The sequence below is a fragment of the Solanum pennellii genome, chromosome 5, assembly GCF_001406875.1.
Source record: "Solanum pennellii chromosome 5, SPENNV200".
NCBI classification, from domain to species: Eukaryota; Viridiplantae; Streptophyta; class Magnoliopsida; order Solanales; family Solanaceae; genus Solanum; species Solanum pennellii.
The window spans coordinates 73,657,377-73,675,265 of record NC_028641.1 but is presented as its reverse complement, the minus strand read 5'-3'; the positions used below and the strand labels follow the sequence as shown (position 1 = coordinate 73,675,265).

Here is a 17,889-nt window from a genome sequence, read left to right as displayed (position 1 = left end):
GTATAGGAAAAATTTGACATTTTTGACGTAGATAACTTACCACCAATATATAATATTGTATTTGAATAATTGAGTTGTTAGCCCATAAAGTAGTACATGAGTTGGATTCAAAATGCCGACAAATCAATTTATATCCGGTGTGGATATTTGAGCATTGAGTTAATTTTGTTCTAGTACAAAAGGATCATAAAATATACACCACTCAAGTATCAATTATATATATATTTAAAAAAGGGAGAAAATACATAATTATCCCATCAAAGTAAGATCTATTTTTTAAAAAAACACTTCAACTTTGCAGGGGTCCTAATACCCCCTTAAACAATTTTAAAGTGTTTTAAATACCCCATTTTTTAATCAACCTCAATTGCAAGAAGAGAAGTGCAATCACGCACCAATTACAATCTGTCACGTATTAATTTTAATTTTAATTTTTCTTATTTTATTAACTTCATTTTCTTTTTCTTTTTCTCTTTCTTCTTTTTCATTACCCTACTCTGTTCTATTTCTTCATTCTCTTTCTTCTTCTTCATAATCAAATTCTCCACGTACTGTCATTTTCTTTAATTTTTCGGATAGTCTTCATCATGTCACTATTATTTTACCATCTTCATCATTAATATCATCAAATTGTTGTTAAATCAAAAATAAAATTGCTAAAAATTATAAATTAAAAATTAGTAATCACCTTCAATCTACGATCTCCTTTTCAAAATTACAACAATTATGAAGCGGAACACCATTACGATGAAGGCAATGAAATTTTATAATACAAATCGAATAAGTTTCTTTATTTACATGCTAAATAACTACATATTTTATTTTTTCAACAAAAGGAACAATGTTATCAATGAGGTTTACAATTATTACTATTTTGAAAAAATAAGAGCAAAACAAGAAAAAGGAACAAAGAGAAACAAGAAGACAAGGAAAAAAATGAGTGAAGTAAATGGGTCTTTAGAGAAAGGGTAGTTTGTTCTTTGAAAAAATTGGGGAAGAAGATAACAAAATTAAAGAATTGAAGAAGTACAATAAAATAAATAAAAGAAAAGAAAAAAAGAACATTTCTAATTAAATAAATGTGTAAATAAATATTTGTTTACTTATTGATTCAGCTCACTCTCTACCAGAAAATGAACTACACTCTACATACCACGTAGGCACGTAATGGAACAATAAATTCATTAAAAATAAAAATAAGGGGGTACTAGAACTCCCGCAAAGTTAAAGTGTTTTTTAAAAAAATAGATCTTACTTTGATGGGGTAATTCCGTAATTATGTATTTCCTCTAAAAAAGAATAACTATTGAAAGTAGCTAAGTAATAAATCCACCCTTAGATAGAAGTTCTCCTAATCAATTTTTTCTAACTTTTCAATAGCACATCAAAAACAACAATAGTTTATCTACCTCTAAGTAAATAAAGGTATGGAGCAAACTCGAGCTTTTCTGGAAGTCATTATATCAATACAATAGGTGTCAAGGGCAAGCACAATGATATATTTACATAGCTACGATAATTCGTTATATTTTAGATTACGATTTTAATTGCAATATTATTATAATTATATATATATGTATATACATATATATATAAATATAGCTATTTGTGGGAGTACTTTATTTATTAATTAGAGTATTATTATTATTAAGAAGTAGTCTCAATAGGATACTCCCAAATTGTGCTTTGTGAATCTACAAAGCACTAAAAACCAAATCCAACATCTGCCAAAAATTTGTTCAAGAAAACGCGCACGTCACACCGCGCTCACGTTAGAAAAACTTAAACAAAACGTAAAGAAAAGTCAATTGGCGCACGTTAGATAGTACCGCTTTACTTCTTCGCTAAATTAGAAATCGCAGACGATCGGAAGGAGAAGAAATACAGAAACTCGTGGTCGCCGTCACCGATCACTTCCTTCTGATCGTCTCCGATCACTTTTCCGACCACTTCATACTAATTCCGATTCATTATACAGAATCTGTATTAGAAAAACGTAAAAATGTGGGTGTTTTATCTGATCTCATTGCCTTTAACCCTAGGCATGGTGATTTGGACTCTAAAGTACTTTTCTGGTCCAGAAGTGCCTCGTTACGTGTTCTTCACAGTTGGTTATACCTGGTTTTGCTCTATCTCCATTATTATCCTTGTGCCTGCCGATATTTGGACGGTACATTTCTATCATTCTTCTTTAATATGTCATTTTAGTTCAAATTTATAATTTTTGCTCTCCTGAGATAATACATTGTTTTAAAAAATTTATAATGTTTTGCTGACCTCAAACCAGTTAAATTGGAAGACTAGAATATCTCGAAATTCATGTGGAATTGGCGAATGAATTAGATTACAATAAAAGCTACTGAATTACCTGGGAGATACGGATTAGTTGGGATTATGGATAATATTTTGTCTTAAAAGATGAATTTTGAGTATTAGAATGAAATAGGTCCAACAGGTGGTGGAGGAGGGGGGGGGGGTTACGTGTGTGTAACAGCTAGTCCTTTCAAGTCACTGAGGGTTATGATGAATGGTCTTTCTAATCAAATGTTTTGCATACAGTTTTAATTCTAATCTTTAATCAGTAATTTAAGGAATAACCTTGAGTCATTGTGGTTCATTTTAGAAGACATTTTTTTACATTTGTTGATGGTGACTGAACAAGTTTGTTCATGAAACTAGAACTAGTTGTGCGTCTAATGTGATCCTGGTTGTCTGGTCCTGCGTTAGCCGGGGTTTGAAAGAACATATTTGACCACCTTCTAGTGTATGGATTTTCTGTGTATTTATCAACGTAAGGAATATTATGAAGTGAAGTGAAATTAATGATTGGTAAATATGTTTTCTTTGATGTAAATGCTCATAAAAAGTATATGATGTTTACTTATGCGAATTTTTGGTCTTTTTATTCAGACAATAGTTGGGAGTGATAATGGAGGCATATCATTCTTTTGGAGCTGGTCATACTGGAGTACATTCCTACTCACATGGTAATCTGTTCGCTTCTGGATGTTGATCTGCTGAGCTAACAAATGCTTAAACTTTTTGTGCCATTTCATATATGTTCACGAATGCTCTTTAATTCAGTCTGTGTGGACAATAATTATCTACACTACCAGTTATTGCAATATAGCCGTCTCTAACTTATGTGTTGATTGACTGACTACAATCACATACTGTAATCTTCCCAAACAATGTTAATAGGGTAGCTTGTCTAAAATGAAATTTGATTTACATAGAACGATATCGCCTCACTTAACCTTTTGTATTGTTCTTTGTTACAGAGTGCTGTGTGTTAATGTTTGTTTCTTAGGTAGGCAACATTCTCTTTCACTATTAGCTGGCTGGTTCCTTCTCAAATATTATATTTACCAGTTTTCTCTTGGGAGTGATCTTTGTTTTGTCATTTCTATGATTGTGTTTCGTAACACACATCTATTTATTTTGTCGAATAGGCTTGTTGTTCCCCTCATTCAAGGTTTTGAAGATGCTGGAGACTTTACACTTGTAGAGCGATTGAAGACTAGCATACACGCCAACTTGGTCTTCTATGCCATCTTGGGGATAGTCGGTCTTCTTGGACTTATTCTCCTCATTACTATGCGGAAAAGTTGGTGCGTTCTTTTTCTATTAACATTTTAAATAGTTAATCATAGACATGGGTTCCTTTACCAAAGCTGCACTCGATTTAGATATTTGGATTGAATGAAAGAACTTGGCCTCTTGTTCATTGACCAAACTTAGATCGGATTGATCTAGCAATCGACTGCAGTTCCAACTGCATGAACACTATTTCTGGGGTGGCGAGTATCATCATTGTTTTCAGAAGTTCTATTCCGATGGAAAGGGATCCATATTTAGCTTATCTGTTCAGTGCTTAACATATGACATAGTCTTAATTAGTTGTTGAGACTTGAGAATGTACAATTCACTTGGAAAATTATAGAACACAACTGTAAAACTTGTTTCTGGTTGCTAAATTAAAATTTATTTTCCTTAACATATGACAGTCTTAAATCTTAATTAGTTCTTGTCACAAAGTTGTAACCAGTTTAACCAAAGGAACCTGAATTTCTGTCTCCAAGAAGTTTCCTCATACTTTGTTATCCTTTCAATGTCCATGATCACATATGCTTTTTGCACCAACTCTGGATTCTGTCTCTGAGATTTTTTCTCATGCTTTTCATTCCAAGAAGTTTTTCCAGTGCCTCCTCTCTATGTTGCCAAAGATGTGCGCATTCCATTCAATCAGCTTTCTTTTTAACATTTCCTGGTCAGTTTGAAATCCGTTCTCCTTGTTACTTCAAAATCATTCAATTAACACCGTACCTCATTTATAATACCTTCATATTCCACCCACATATTTTCAAATTTAAAGTATGTTCTACTACTCTGCCACTGCCCAGAATACAACATTACAGGGCTATGGTCCAACAATACTTTTGGAAGCAAACATTGTTTATTTATCTGAAGTTTTCGTCACGGTAGTTGAGAATAAGAACTTACCTATCTTTTATGCTACGTGTGACTTGCCTCTTGACCATGTGAATTCTCCCCCATTTTGAGGAGGGTCAACAACCACTTTCAAATCTTGAAAGAAAAAATTTGTCATACTCCTTGAAAATCTCTAATTGTTGCTTCTTTCATGTGTGTATCTTGTCACATTGAAGTGATCACACATAACACAAATCCTTTCCTATTTCTTTTATTCCTGCTAGTTTATCCATATCTCCTTCCTCCTTTTCTTGTTATCTGGTGCATGGACTCCTCTTCCTTTTTTTTTTTGAAATCAATTCCTCGTCTTCTTCTTTTTTTGATGAAGGAATTCCTTTAAGTTGCCAATTGTATTTTGTATGTTCTTTTTCAAACAAGCATTGAACAGAATATTGTCCCTCAAGAGAATCCACCCTTTCCTAGTTCCTTTTACCCTATTAGACTACTATTCCATGTCTAACACAGCACACGTCTAAAGCCTCATATTCCGCTGCTCACTCACTCGTATCTGAAAAGGCAGGCTGGGAAGAATAGGACTTCTGACTCCAAGCCTACCCTACCCGAAATTTTCAGCTATTGATGTAGCCTCTTGTCGATACTACTAGTCTTCTAGTATCTCAGCCCTCATCCTGCCATCTAGCCTTCTTAGCTTCTTGTACAACAAATAAATCAGTCTTCCATTTTACAATAAAGAATTTAACAGTCCTAGGTTTGGAAAAGTCTATTAAATGTCTTATGTTCTAACTTAACGTTTTCATCTTTGTCGCTAATTTTCACTACTCTGTGTCCTATCTTCGTTCTTCCTGTCCTATTTGAGTAGTTGATGAGGAGCTCCATATCTTCAGTTATTTACTCCCTTTCGAGTTTTGAGTCTGTTTGATAGTGGAATTAGATACCTCCAGGTTTCAGCCCTTTTCTTTTCCATCTCAACAAGTGGTCTAGGATTTGTTCCTCGAAGCCAGTTCAGTTTACTCCCAGCACTTTCTCACTCTAATCCATTTTCTTCTAACCCAAATTGAAGTTTTCTTTTCTTTCGTCGCTTTACCATTTCTTGAATGAAGTTGTTGTTCTTAGTCCTGACTGAAGTAGTACATTGGTTTATGTGCACTGTTTTCTTTATTGAGGCTTCATTTGAATGAAGTAATAAAGAGAATGAATGTTAAGAGAATAGAGGAGTAGCAACTTAAATTGATGTGTTTAGGGAGACACGAAAAAGTAGGGTCACAGGAAGTGGAAGTAAAAGGAGACACGGGCTGTTTATCCAACTTATTACTCTCTCCAAACTAGACGTAATGGCTTTGTCCTTCATTGGCTTTATCATAGCTTATCATCTCCTCAGATCAATTTTTGAACAAATAGATTCCAAATTGTATAGACTGTTGCTTAATTTTTTGAAGGATTAGAGACTGAATCTTATCAGCGTGTTGAAGAAGCAACTCAACCATTGTATCTTCTGTATTATGATTATTTTAGTAGATGATTTCCTGTGCCCATATTTTCAATGGCAGGGATGGTAATGCACTGGGTTTTGCCATGGCATGCTCAAATACTTTTGGACTTGTAACTGGTGCTTTTCTTCTTGGTTTTGGTATGAGCGAAATTCCAAAGAGCATGTGGAAAAATGCCGATTGGACTACTCGTCAGAAGGTGCTTTCTCATAAAATTGCAAAAATGGCTGTGAAGCTTGATGATGCCCATCAAGAATTATCAAATGCTATTGTGGTAAGTCTTGCTTAGATTTTGCAATTTAGTTCAGAATATACTTGCTAGTTGCTACCTTGTTCTGTGGATTTGCAGTTATTTCTGTACTTGGGTCAGCTTGCATTTGACATGTAGTTGAGATTGCCCGTTATTTGAATAATGTTTCACAGAATGCCAAAGAATTTGCTAATTTATTGTAAAAGATTTTTGTTTTACTCTTATGTGTACCCAGTACGTTATGTTTTGCCCATTTGAATATTCGATGGGAGTAGGAAATAAATTACATCAGTCTAATTGGTTCTCTTCACCTGCACTTATGAGTTACTGGCCATGGTGAACTTAATCAGGTTTCTCAGGCTACATCAAAGCAGATGTCCAAGCGTGATCCTTTGAGGCGTTATATGGATGTTATTGATAATATGTTAGTTCAAATGGTATTGCTCCTTCTCCATTTCCTCTGACCTATACCACTTCTCCTCTTTCTTTTCTAAATACATGCGTGATATTTCATTTCATTTACAGTTCAGGGAGGATCCATCTTTCAAACCACAAGGGGGTCAGTTGGGAGAAGATGACATGGATTATGATACAGATGATAAATCAATGGCAAAGCTTAGGCGTAATCTTCGTATAGCTCGAGAGGAGTACTATAGATACAAAAGGTAAAACCAATGCCGCATGTCAAGTTGCTACTCCCGATGCACCCACTTTATCATGCCTTCTTACACTAGTTTTCCATGTGAACCTATTCTTCTAAACTATTTATTCATCAGGAAAAGATGTCCACACAGTGAAATTTTTTATCCACCATTTCAAGAGTAGCGTCAGATCCAGGTCTCCTTATTCCTTAAATATTTGTAGAATGCCAATTTACCAGGTCACGTATCCTTCTCAAGAAAATAATAATAATCTACCTGGTAACGTAGAATGTTGAAAAGCACAGGACCCTTTTTGATGATATCTACTAGTTCCTACTATACCAAACTTCTGTTACCTGCGCCTATTAGTACCAGATTTAAAATGGTCTTCTGTTTTTATAGTTTTTTGGAGTTCACAATGCCTGCCCCATTAGTACGTGTTTGTGGGGAGCTGTTCTTTTGTCACGACTTTCACCTTTGGTACTGTTTGTTTACAGATATTTCTGTCTAACATCTTATACATCATGACCTAAAGATGGATACTGTTCTTTAAGCTCCTGAATGAAGCTAGAATTATACTTTTGATGCTCATGACTGACCACTTTGTCCTGGTTATTTATGCCCTTCACTAGCTCCTATTACATAATGTTGAGGTCTCATTATCTTCTCCAGGGGACAACTGATAACTTTTCTAACATGCAGTGAGTATTTGACATATGTAACTGAGGCTCTTGAACTGGAGGATACTATAAAGAATTATGAGCAGCGCAATGCAACTGGTTGGTATGTGTTATTATTCTACTGAATTCTGGTAGTTGTTCTATACTTTATTATTATTTTTTAAATGAAAAGTTGTTCTATAATGATCTGCCACTTCTGTTTTAACAACCTGCTTTTCCTCTGATCCCCAATAGAAACCAGGAAAATATTCAGGCGAGAGTCTCAACCTAAATATCTCTTTTGTATGTCTGAAGTACAAAGGAGATGCATTTAGAAACTGTAGTATACAAAATTTTCAATATTGTTATGAAAAGTGACATGGAGCAATGGGTTTTGTCATGAGTAAAACAGTGCGACTTGAAAGAAGCGCACACTTTGGATAATGAAGTGTACAGCTGCAGGGAGCGATCACTTTTTTGAAACAAGATTGGAAAAAAAGAAGAAAAAAAAAACTTCTCTTCTTTTACTATTTCTGTTTATCTGCTTCTTTCGATTTGCTTTCGTTCGTTTCACTATGAGGTTCTTCTTCTGGTGAGCAAATCATCCTCTTCTGCTAGCTTTCAACTGAGGCAGCTTTTTGTTGTTTTTGTTGGCATGCAAGTCCTATTCTTTTGCTACTTCTTCTTAGCCGTGCTTCTCCAAAATTTCTTTTGTAGGAAGATCTACACCTAGTTATTGGTGCAATTGCTAAAGCAATTAGGGATAATTTGTAAATATCCCCCAAAGTACTCTTTTTCAGTTATGACCTTAAATTATGCGGGTTCCCCCAGAACTCGTTTGAAGTGGGCATTGGAAGCCCCTTTTTAGCCCAACTGTCATGGAGAGAGTGTTCCACACTATAGTGTGTGAGCTTGAACGAAAGTTTAAAATTTATTTCTTTACAGCATTTCTGCCATTAATTTTTTTTTTTAAAATTGTTTCTTTTTCATTCTTTTTTGATCTGGTTTGCACTTTCTACACCACCGCTGTTTCTGTAGCCACAGTAGCCATCACCACTGACCCTCTTCCTTCTCTCCCATTCACACCGCCAATCTTCCGCTACCACAACTCAACCATTGAAACCAAACACAAAGGTAAACTTTTTTTTTGTGAGGGTGGGGGTTGAACAAAACAAAGAAGAAATTATTGATAGATGTATATCTTTTTTGCTTTTGGGTGTAGACTAGAGGATGTTAATACAGCAGATAGGATGTGGACTTTCTCAGATTGATGAAGGAATCCGGGGGCAGGGGCAGTGGAGTTAAAAACATTTTAAAAATAAAAAATGTTAAATGAACTATGATATAAGTTTTCATATATTTGGTAGTTTTGTGTTATTTGTTAGTTGTGAACTTCACTTCTCGTTTATAAAACTGGTTGAACCACACCAATTAGCCTCAAAGTCACTGGCCATGGAGAGGAATCTCGAAGTCAAAAAGATAACACAAGTTTTTATCTGCATCAGTTGTTAATTGTGGAATTCACTTCACTGATTTTTCTAGACAAACTATATTGGATTTCTAAAGACAGGATTTAAAAAGGAGGGACCTGTTTGATAAGGGGAAAGTCTATTGCAGTGAATGAATTTCTTTTGGCATTTTCTAGCCTTTTTTTTTTGTTTTGCCTTTATTACTCTCTTTTCTTTTCCCTATTCTTCTGCTTCAGTTGCCTTCTTCTTTTGAGTCCTTAACATTTTTGCGCAAGAGTTTGAAACTCCCAATTATATGCAGTAATTTGATCTAAATCTAGTCCTTTGTTGCTAGATTTTTACGCCAGTGTCAAAATTTATGCAGGAAATTTGTTTCAACCTTGAGATCTGAAAGGGCTGGAACATTGGGTTCCTTCTTTGACACAACAGGTATTTTCCAAGGGTCATATACTCTAGTTTATATATCTGATGCAAATGGATTCAAAACAGGAGCATAATCACTTATAGCATTCCAAATCAACGCAGCATAACTATATTGAGCTTTTGATGATGGCATCATATACTATAATTGGATTTTCTTTCTGGTTGTGTTTCTCTGGATGAAGTAGATAATGTTTTACCAAGAGAACCTGTTGAGGAGGAGAGCAAAAGACATCCAAGGTTGCGGGTCAGATAATAATAAACACTGAGAAAAATGTTGGTTATCGAGGTTATAGACTCAAGCATTGTGCCAAGCACTAAGGAATAGGTTTCAATGTTGATATATGTCATCTTTCATGATTTCAGAACTTCTCATCTGTTCTAGTAAGCTTGAGGTTCAATTCAGGACTCCGTGAATCCAACAACACATAGAGGGGGCAGATTTCCATTGTTGCATTGTTTCTTTAATGACCGAGAAATCCCCGAAGGCACTGGTGGATGGATTGCAACTCGGTGGATAATGAACCCTCTCTCTTCCCTTCACTTAAATACCAGATATTTGCGAATGAAGGTCACCAAAGAGAAAAATACACCGGGTTTTTGCTAGCGGCAGGGCTCGACTGTGACACATAACATGTTGTACAAATAGATCAAAGTCTTGGGGCCAACAAGATTGCTTGTTAATCAAGATAAATTCTTTGAACTCTTACCAAGAACTGGTCTTACAAAGTTGGTGGGAAACTGGGAGTGCGTTATCCCAAACGGAGTAAATTGGTTTTAAGTATGCTATAAAAGCACTAGGAGGTGATTTCACTGTGTTTCGCCATGACAACTAAATATGCAATTATACTCCAGTTAATAGAGTACTAATTAGTAAATAGGAGTGATGGTTCATGGTTTGGATTTTTATTTGATCATTGCTCTTACTTTTGTCAAAGTTCTAAGGATTTAGGACAATATGATTAATGACGTCCTTAGGTTTGGATACATCTAACTCACATGTAAAGAAGGATCCCGACTAGTGTAATCAAAAGCAAAAAGTGCAAAAAAAGCTCTAGGTCCGCTGGGGCTTTAAGCGCAAAGCACAAATAAAGCATGGACTTGAAAAAAATCAAAGGGAGAAAAAAAGTACAGATATGTATGTTTAGTCCAAGACTAGTCATTATATGTATGAATGACAAATATATGAACAAAAAATTGATTTATTTTTTTACGATAAAGTGAAATATCAATTGTTTAGTGTCGGAAGAGGCTCATTTGCAAGGAAAAAGTGCCTTAGAACCTTGATGAAGACACTGAAGAGCACATTGAGCGAGGCGAAGCGCTTAACACGTTTTGAGCCTTGCTTCCGGCCTTAAGTGCGCCTTTGACAATATTGATCCAGACACATGCCTTGTGAAGTGTGTCGATTATAAACAACTACTTTCCTGAATCCAAGGTGTTGGTTATCCAACTAAATTTTCTGGCGTCTTAGTGGGTCGTTTATTCTCTAGTTCATAGCTGGCTAATATGTACTCGAGTATCTTATTTTTTGATGCATTAGATTTGTCATATAAGATCTGTGTGTATTTGGTTTCTCCACTTTTGGAATAAAATTTGACATTCTTTTCCAGAATTAATCTGGCGATGTGTCCTGAGGAAGCAATTGGAGAAAGTCTCAGCTGTAATTCTTGGTTGCATGTCTGTTGCTATTCTATTAGCAGAAGCAACTCTTTTGCCAAGGGGGGTCGATTTGTCTCTATTTTCCATTCTTATAAAGTCTGTTGGAGATCAAGAGGTTCTTGTTCAGGTATTTCCACATGATTTTGCTCTTGTATGGAAGTTCTGACTTGGCTTACCTCTCCTGTGTGGCTTGCGAGTTATCGCATGGGAGCGGGGTTTATGTTGCGCGCACCCCCCATTAAAAAAAAACTTATACCCGTTGCTTTGGAACTGAATATAGATGCATGTTTTCTTTTGTCATTCCTTTGTTTAGTACCAAATTTGTTTCATGGGACTTGGATATCACCTTTTGTTTCGACATGATTGTGCTTTGGTTATAAAAGGAAATTGGGTTCAACTGCATTTCCAGGCTTACCTCTTTTAGTTTTGACCTCCTCAGATGATCCAAAATGCCATCTCTAACTCTTAAAGTTTGTATTTAACACTCAATTTTGGAGTTCGTGGTGTTGATTAGTAAAGTGGAACCCCAGAGGATTGCTTGCAACCATTTCAGTTACAATGACATTCTCTGTAAGCTCTGTCCTACAATGTTTGTGATCCGTAGAATGTGTGTTCTGGGTCCAGGGGAATGTCAAAATAACTATTACAATCAAAATATTATTACCTAGGATGAAGGTAAAACAGTAGATGACATGAAGTAATGGTTCAACCTCAAAATAAGAAGCTAAAATGTTTGGATCAAAAAGCTGTAGATAGGCTTCTATTACTTTCAAAAAAGTCCCACTCCCTTCTTCTGTTAAACCATATTTTATTTGGTTTCTTCTGTTGGCTCTCCCGTATTTATGATCCTCTCTTTTAATTGTGTCCAAATTATTCTTTTTGTGATAAGCTCTATGTTCTGTGTTAAGACAGCAACGTGGATGGTGTCTTGATTCTTCAGATTTTTGAGTGAATTTTGTCAATGTTCTATGCTCCCGTTTGTCTTTTTGTGCATGCTGAACGATAAATACAATCTTCAGGTTTCAAACCAATCTGTCCTTATTTTGCAGGTGTTTGCTTTTCTGCCACTTATGTATATGTGTGTCTGCACTTACTATTCGCTGTTCAAAGCTGGAATGTATATGTTTTACTCATTGACACCGAGACAAACAAGTTCTGTGAGCTTGTTAATGATTTGCTCGTAAGTTCGTAATCTTCTTGCAGTGAAAGCAATTTGGTTTCCTGTATTAATTTAGTGTTTCCTCAATGTTTCTGCCAGGATGATTGCCCGTTATGCACCTCCAATTTCGTACAATTTCCTTAACCTTATCAGTCTAGGCGAAAACAAGAAAACCGTTTTTGAGAAGGTGAGTTTATGACCAACCTCAGTTTTATTATCTATGAAAACTGATGGTGAACAATTCTTGAAGAAGAAAACTGCAGTCTCACTGTGTCTTTTATTGAGTCGGCATGCATTCTTCACTTCTCCGATCTCTTTATTTTGGTGGTCTAGAATAATATCTAAATGATGCGTATTGATACTAAGACTGTTTCCCATTTAGCTGACGCCTGATTAATGCTGGTTGTAACAATGTGAATATGGTATCGAAAAGACCCATTTCTACTTTACCACAATTGCATAGTGTTCTCCTTCATCTCTACTTTACCACAATTGTATAGTCTTCTCCTTTGAGTTTCATCAAGATGGTATCGTGCAAACCTTCTGAATCTCACCTATTAACAATAATGCAAAGAAAATGTATAAAAGAGAAAGTGTAGTTGAGTTGTAAATTATTCTAAAAGAGTCGAACTAAGTGAAGGGACTTCATTCTGGGAAGGTAAAGGATTTTGAGAGTGTTTGGATTGGCTTAAAAGCTGGTCGAACCAGCTTAAAAGCATATTTAGCTTGTTTTGGTGTTTGGCTAATAACTGGAGTGCTTAAAAGTCAAGTGCTTTTAAGACAAAATAACTAAAAACAAGCCAAAAGCCACACGTTGGTCTACCCAACTTATTGCTTTTTGGATTAAAAGCACTCGAGGTTTGACCAAACATTTTAGACAACTTTTTTACATCTCTAAAATGTCCTTCCATCTCCTCTCCCTTTCTTCTTTTGTTGATGTTGTCGAACCTTTGTCTTAGATTTTTCTGCCTGGCGACTGTTTCATGTAGGAGCATGATGTTGCTTGTGATTGACAATTTTAAAATTAACCGAACTTCAATCACCCTTGGACTATATGAATCATTTCACAAGTGTATTCCTACTGTTTATCCATATTGTGTCCTCAAATTAAAATAATTAAGCATAGATTGCCCCCACTATTTTGTTTTCAAACTAGATACTTGAAAAAATACTTTAAATCAGAACTGAAATCAAAACTGTGGAGGAAGTTCATATTTTACTTGCAAACTTTAATCAAAATATCATTTATTCTGTGTTATTTCAATAAATAATCTATGTTTAATAAAAATAATGTAATACAATCAATTTTAGATTGAAACACAAATAAATTTGTGTTTGAGCTGATTTAAATTTTAAAATATTGCAATAATAAGCTCATTTTTAGTTTTAAAATTTTTAAGGGTAGTTCAGTCATTTTACCAGCTTTGACACTTCTGACCAAGCACATCACCTGCTTATTTTCATTTCAAGTGTTTTATCCAAACATATAACTTATTCATATATTCAGCTCCAGCACTTAAAAAAGTGCATTTCAGTGCTTAAAAGCTACTTAAATTCAGCCAATCCAAACGGGGTTTTTGTCCTTGCTAGAGACAATATGGTGGGGATATTCTCTCCCAGATGGTATTCTTTCGTCAAGCACATCTGTATGGGGTTTGATTTGTCAATAAACATCTGCCTTTATTCTTAGGCATTCCTTGACACATGATCTCCTTATTAAGTCATAATGCTTTATTTTTTATTGCAGCGAATGGGAACTGTTGACAAGGCTGTTCCTTTCTTTGGTCAAGGATTCAACAAAATTTATCCACTTATTATGGTTTTATATACGTTGCTAGTGGCAAGCAATTTCTTTGATTGGATAATCAGATTTTTTGGGAACTGGAAGATATTTAGATTTCAGTCAGAGACAGATGATATGGATGGTTTTGATCCATCAGGGTTACTGATCTTGCAGAAAGGTAGGAAGGTCACTGAAATATCATTTTTCTCTGTTGCTTTTCTTTTGTCTTTTTTGGAATGCAAGCTTGTTGGTCCACTGAGCGGCTGGAACTGGGTCGTATCGTTTTAATGTTTTAATCATCTGGATATTGTAGTGTTAGTGTTGATATGGAAGTAACACCTTCTGCCTTGCTATTCAGTTGCAGTAGTTGTTTCACCAGTGAACTGAGTATGTTACCAATTTTGATGCACCTATCCTTAATCTTTGCAGAACGAAGCTGGCTTGAACAAGGACGCAAACTTGGTGAACATGTTTTGCCATTAGCAAGGAATTTCAACAATATGACAGTGGATCTGGAGTCTGATGGCAATACTATAGTATGTGATCTACCTTTAAGCTATATTTGGATATTGAGTAGCTCAAAAATATGCATCTAGAAATTTTTACATGGAAAGGAAGAGAGGTGATATTTCCTTTCATACATAAGTTGAATGGAAAATGAAGGTTTTTGAGTAGATGACAGGGTCGCACCCAAGGGTGTGGCCTAGTAGTCAATGAAGTGGGTTAAGAACCATGAGGTCTCAGGTTCAAATACCAGCAGAGACAAAAACACTGGGTGCTTTCTTCCCCATTTGTCTTAGCTTTGGTTGACAAAGTTACCTGGTCCTCGTTGTTGGTGGGGGGTGACATGTATCCCGTGGAATTAGTCAAGGTGCGCGCAAGCTGGCCCAGTTAAAAAAAAAGAGACACATCTGTTTTCAGCTTTCATTCATAATATTATTAACTTCAGCAGGAACTTAATTGGAATAAATTCTCTCTGAAGGGAAACCCTTAAATTGCTTTCCCCCATCTATTTCCTGCTTTCCAAATGCAGAAAAAGCAAGAATGTTATCGTTGTATCCCTTCCTTTTCCTTTTTTGTGTCGACCGAATGCTACCTCTTACTTTTTCTTTCCTTGAGTGTTCATCATAGGGGCTGATTTAGTGTCGAAGTTATAGTTCATGGCTTTGGCTCAGGTTCGAACCTTGTATATGTTAAATAAGTCGACCAAATAAGTATACATAATGTATTTCCAACCCAGTAAATCCAATAGGTTATGATATAATTTTGAAAACTCGAACTCATTAAGTTCAATCGTGGATCCGCCTCTGGTTCATCAATATATCCTTTAGGTTTATCAGTTAGTTCTGTTTTTTTAGTGTTGAGTTAAACTGGTTTGTGCGATTCTCATGAGCATGTAAATTTTATTTTCTTTGCATGTAAAATTTGTTCTAATCAGCAATGTCTGTTACCATGTATTTTCAAGTTATCTAGTCAATATCTCATTAACTTTCATGCTTCAGCCTAGTTACATTCACTTAAATGTTTCAGCATACAAATGATTTTGAATCAAATGCATTCATGGAATCAAGAAAGGACCGAGGGAGTTCGTCAAGACCTTTGAAAGATGAGTCCCGTCGGTATTCAGGGAGCAAGGAAGCCATTAGCAGCAAATATGCTGCCTTGAGGGAACAGGGCAAGCTACCATCTCATGTGAAGCCAATGGAGGAGGATATAGGCTCTACCAAGGTCTCTTTACTTGATTCTGCCAGCTCTCAATCTGGCGGTGCAGTAGCAGCTCCATCAGGTTTGGCTGGTAGATGGGCATCAATGAAATCAGGTTTCCAGAATTTCAAAACAAACATTGAAGCAAAAAGGTTAATTCCACTACGCCAAGTTGGTGAATTTGTTCCTTTACGTCAAACTCAGGATACAAACGTTTCTCGTGCCTCCTCATCCGTATCTCTTGATGAGATATTCCAGAAATTAAAACGGCCTGCTACGGAGAGTGAAAATTACGGTGATGATGACGATCATGAGAGAAGGCCCAGGAGGTGATACTGTAATTTGCTTTCTATAAGAATGGAATATACTTGTCGATAACTGTAGAAATCAGGAAGAAAAGAGCCAAGAAGGTGTACAGGTCTCTGAAAGTATCAGCTGTTTACTCATTCTTTACAACTGACCTTCGGTGTAGTTGAAGGGCTGTGTATGCAAAGATGAGGGCCAAGCAACTGGTCAGGAAGTTATGGCAGAAGTTTAGGTCAAAGGAAAGCTGAAATACAAACTCAATCCACATTGATGAAGAGAAATCCTGTAGGTCAGTGAATTCGGTTTATATAAGTCGATTCTTGTATAACTCATGTACTGCTAATTTTTAAGGGTTTGTGTCTTTAGAGTCGGGGTGCCGTTTACATAATCCATTAGAATGATTATAAAAAATTTTGGTCTGTCACATTGATTACTGATTGAAAAGGTAAGATATAAAATCCATGGATTCTTCCTAAAGCATGAAAATACCTGCTTTCAATTGCAGTCACAGCTTGATGAGGTTTTGTAAAATTTTTTTTTAGAGGACATATCCGATGAGAATTATATGATGTGAAGTTCTTTTCTATACTATGTGGATTATTGAATTTAGTGGATGAAAGTCAACGAGATAGCGGTAAGGTCTGTGCACGCTTTAGCCTGTTGTTGTAGTGGATGAAGTCCACAAAATTTGGGTTACATTCAAAATTATGCATTGCATTCATTTGCCAGAAATCAGACTTTTCTTAGAGAATTTTGGCCAACTTTTCAGGTCCGAAAAGGTGTTTGTTGAGTATTACTACTTTGAGTTATAATTGTTCTCGTTTCAATTTATTTTCCCAACTATTTTAGTTTTAAAACCTTGTTTAATTTAAAATATGAATGTGATAATGCATATCATTTGATTTTGACGGTACATACAAGAATATAATTTCTGCACGTAAGGTTTCTCGATTTTGTTTTGATTAGGGTGGAGCTAGTTGGGGTTGATGGATTCAGACGAATCCATTAGTTTTTTTTTAAGACCCTGTATTTGTAGTAGAAAACTAAATAACTATATATATATATATATATGTATATTAACTTGTGAATCCTCTAACAAAATTGATTGACAGTTGGTAAGAAATAAGTGGTGAAAATGCTTTTCATGCTTGAGTTCTGGGTTTGAACTCCGCTATTAAAAAGGAAGCATGTTCCGCAATATTTTTTTCTTCTATCCTAAAATTTAGAAGCTCCAAACTTTTAATTCTGATTTTCTCTCTGAACTTTTGACCACTACTACCAAAAATATACTTGGTGTGTGTTTTCTAATGAGAAAATATTTTTTAATTTTTCATATTTGATTAGTCAAAATATAAAGTATACTCTATAAAGATCGACACCATTGAATTTTGAAAACACACCATTAACAAAATATGCAGAAAAAACATTGAATTTGACTTCTCCCTCGATCTGATTTTCAGATATGTCATATTGCAACAATATAAAACAACAATCCCAACACTAAATGCATTAAAAAAGGTACTTGCTTTGATGATATGACTAAAGAAACTAAACCATTTTCTGCTTCTTTTCTTTTACCTTTTTTTAACAAGCAAGTTCTACACCTTGCAAATGATCCACCAGTTAAAGATAAATTATTTATTACAGCTAGATACTATTAATGAGTAACATGTTATGTTAGAGAATTTCTTTAGAAGAAATTTTGAATTGCTTCCGCATTATCTTATAGTACTCTCTCGTTTGATGTTGCTTGAGCTCTTCAAAAATGTGAACGGACCATCCAGATTCCTTAGATATTGTCTCACTTACTATCTGTTTGAAAATGCAACAAAAATCGATTTTTCACGATATATAATATGAGAATGCTTTCTCTTTTCACAAATTCAAGTGATTAACA

The 17,889-nt window shown here is 35.3% G+C and overlaps 1 protein-coding gene across 1 annotated transcript; it reads left to right on the top strand.

The window, feature by feature from the left end:
• Positions 1-2,002: 2,002 nt before the first annotated feature.
• LOC107020954 (LMBR1 domain-containing protein 2 homolog A) lies at positions 2,003-16,611 on the top strand. Its single transcript, XM_015221499.2, has 14 exons — positions 2,003-2,170; positions 2,911-2,987; positions 3,453-3,611; positions 6,000-6,213; positions 6,540-6,626; positions 6,715-6,854; positions 7,533-7,613; positions 9,323-9,387; positions 10,992-11,167; positions 12,090-12,220; positions 12,299-12,386; positions 13,947-14,160; positions 14,412-14,518; positions 15,513-16,611. The coding sequence occupies exons 1-14, from the start codon at positions 2,003-2,005 to the stop codon at positions 16,017-16,019; spliced, it is 2,214 nt and encodes a 737-aa protein (XP_015076985.1). The 3' UTR covers positions 16,020-16,611.
• Positions 16,612-17,889: the final 1,278 nt, after the last annotated feature.

Bases quoted from the DNA above. Each gene is read 5' to 3' on its own strand.
- LOC107020954 (XM_015221499.2), top strand. From the start codon at position 2,003: ATGTGGGTGTTTTATCTGATCTCATTGCCTTTAACCCTAGGCATGGTG. The intron at 3,612-5,999 runs GTGCGTTCTTTT...TTTCAATGGCAG, and splicing joins ATTACTATGCGGAAAAGTTG to GGATGGTAATGCACTGGGTT. The intron at 11,168-12,089 runs GTATTTCCACAT...CTTATTTTGCAG, and splicing joins ATCAAGAGGTTCTTGTTCAG to GTGTTTGCTTTTCTGCCACT.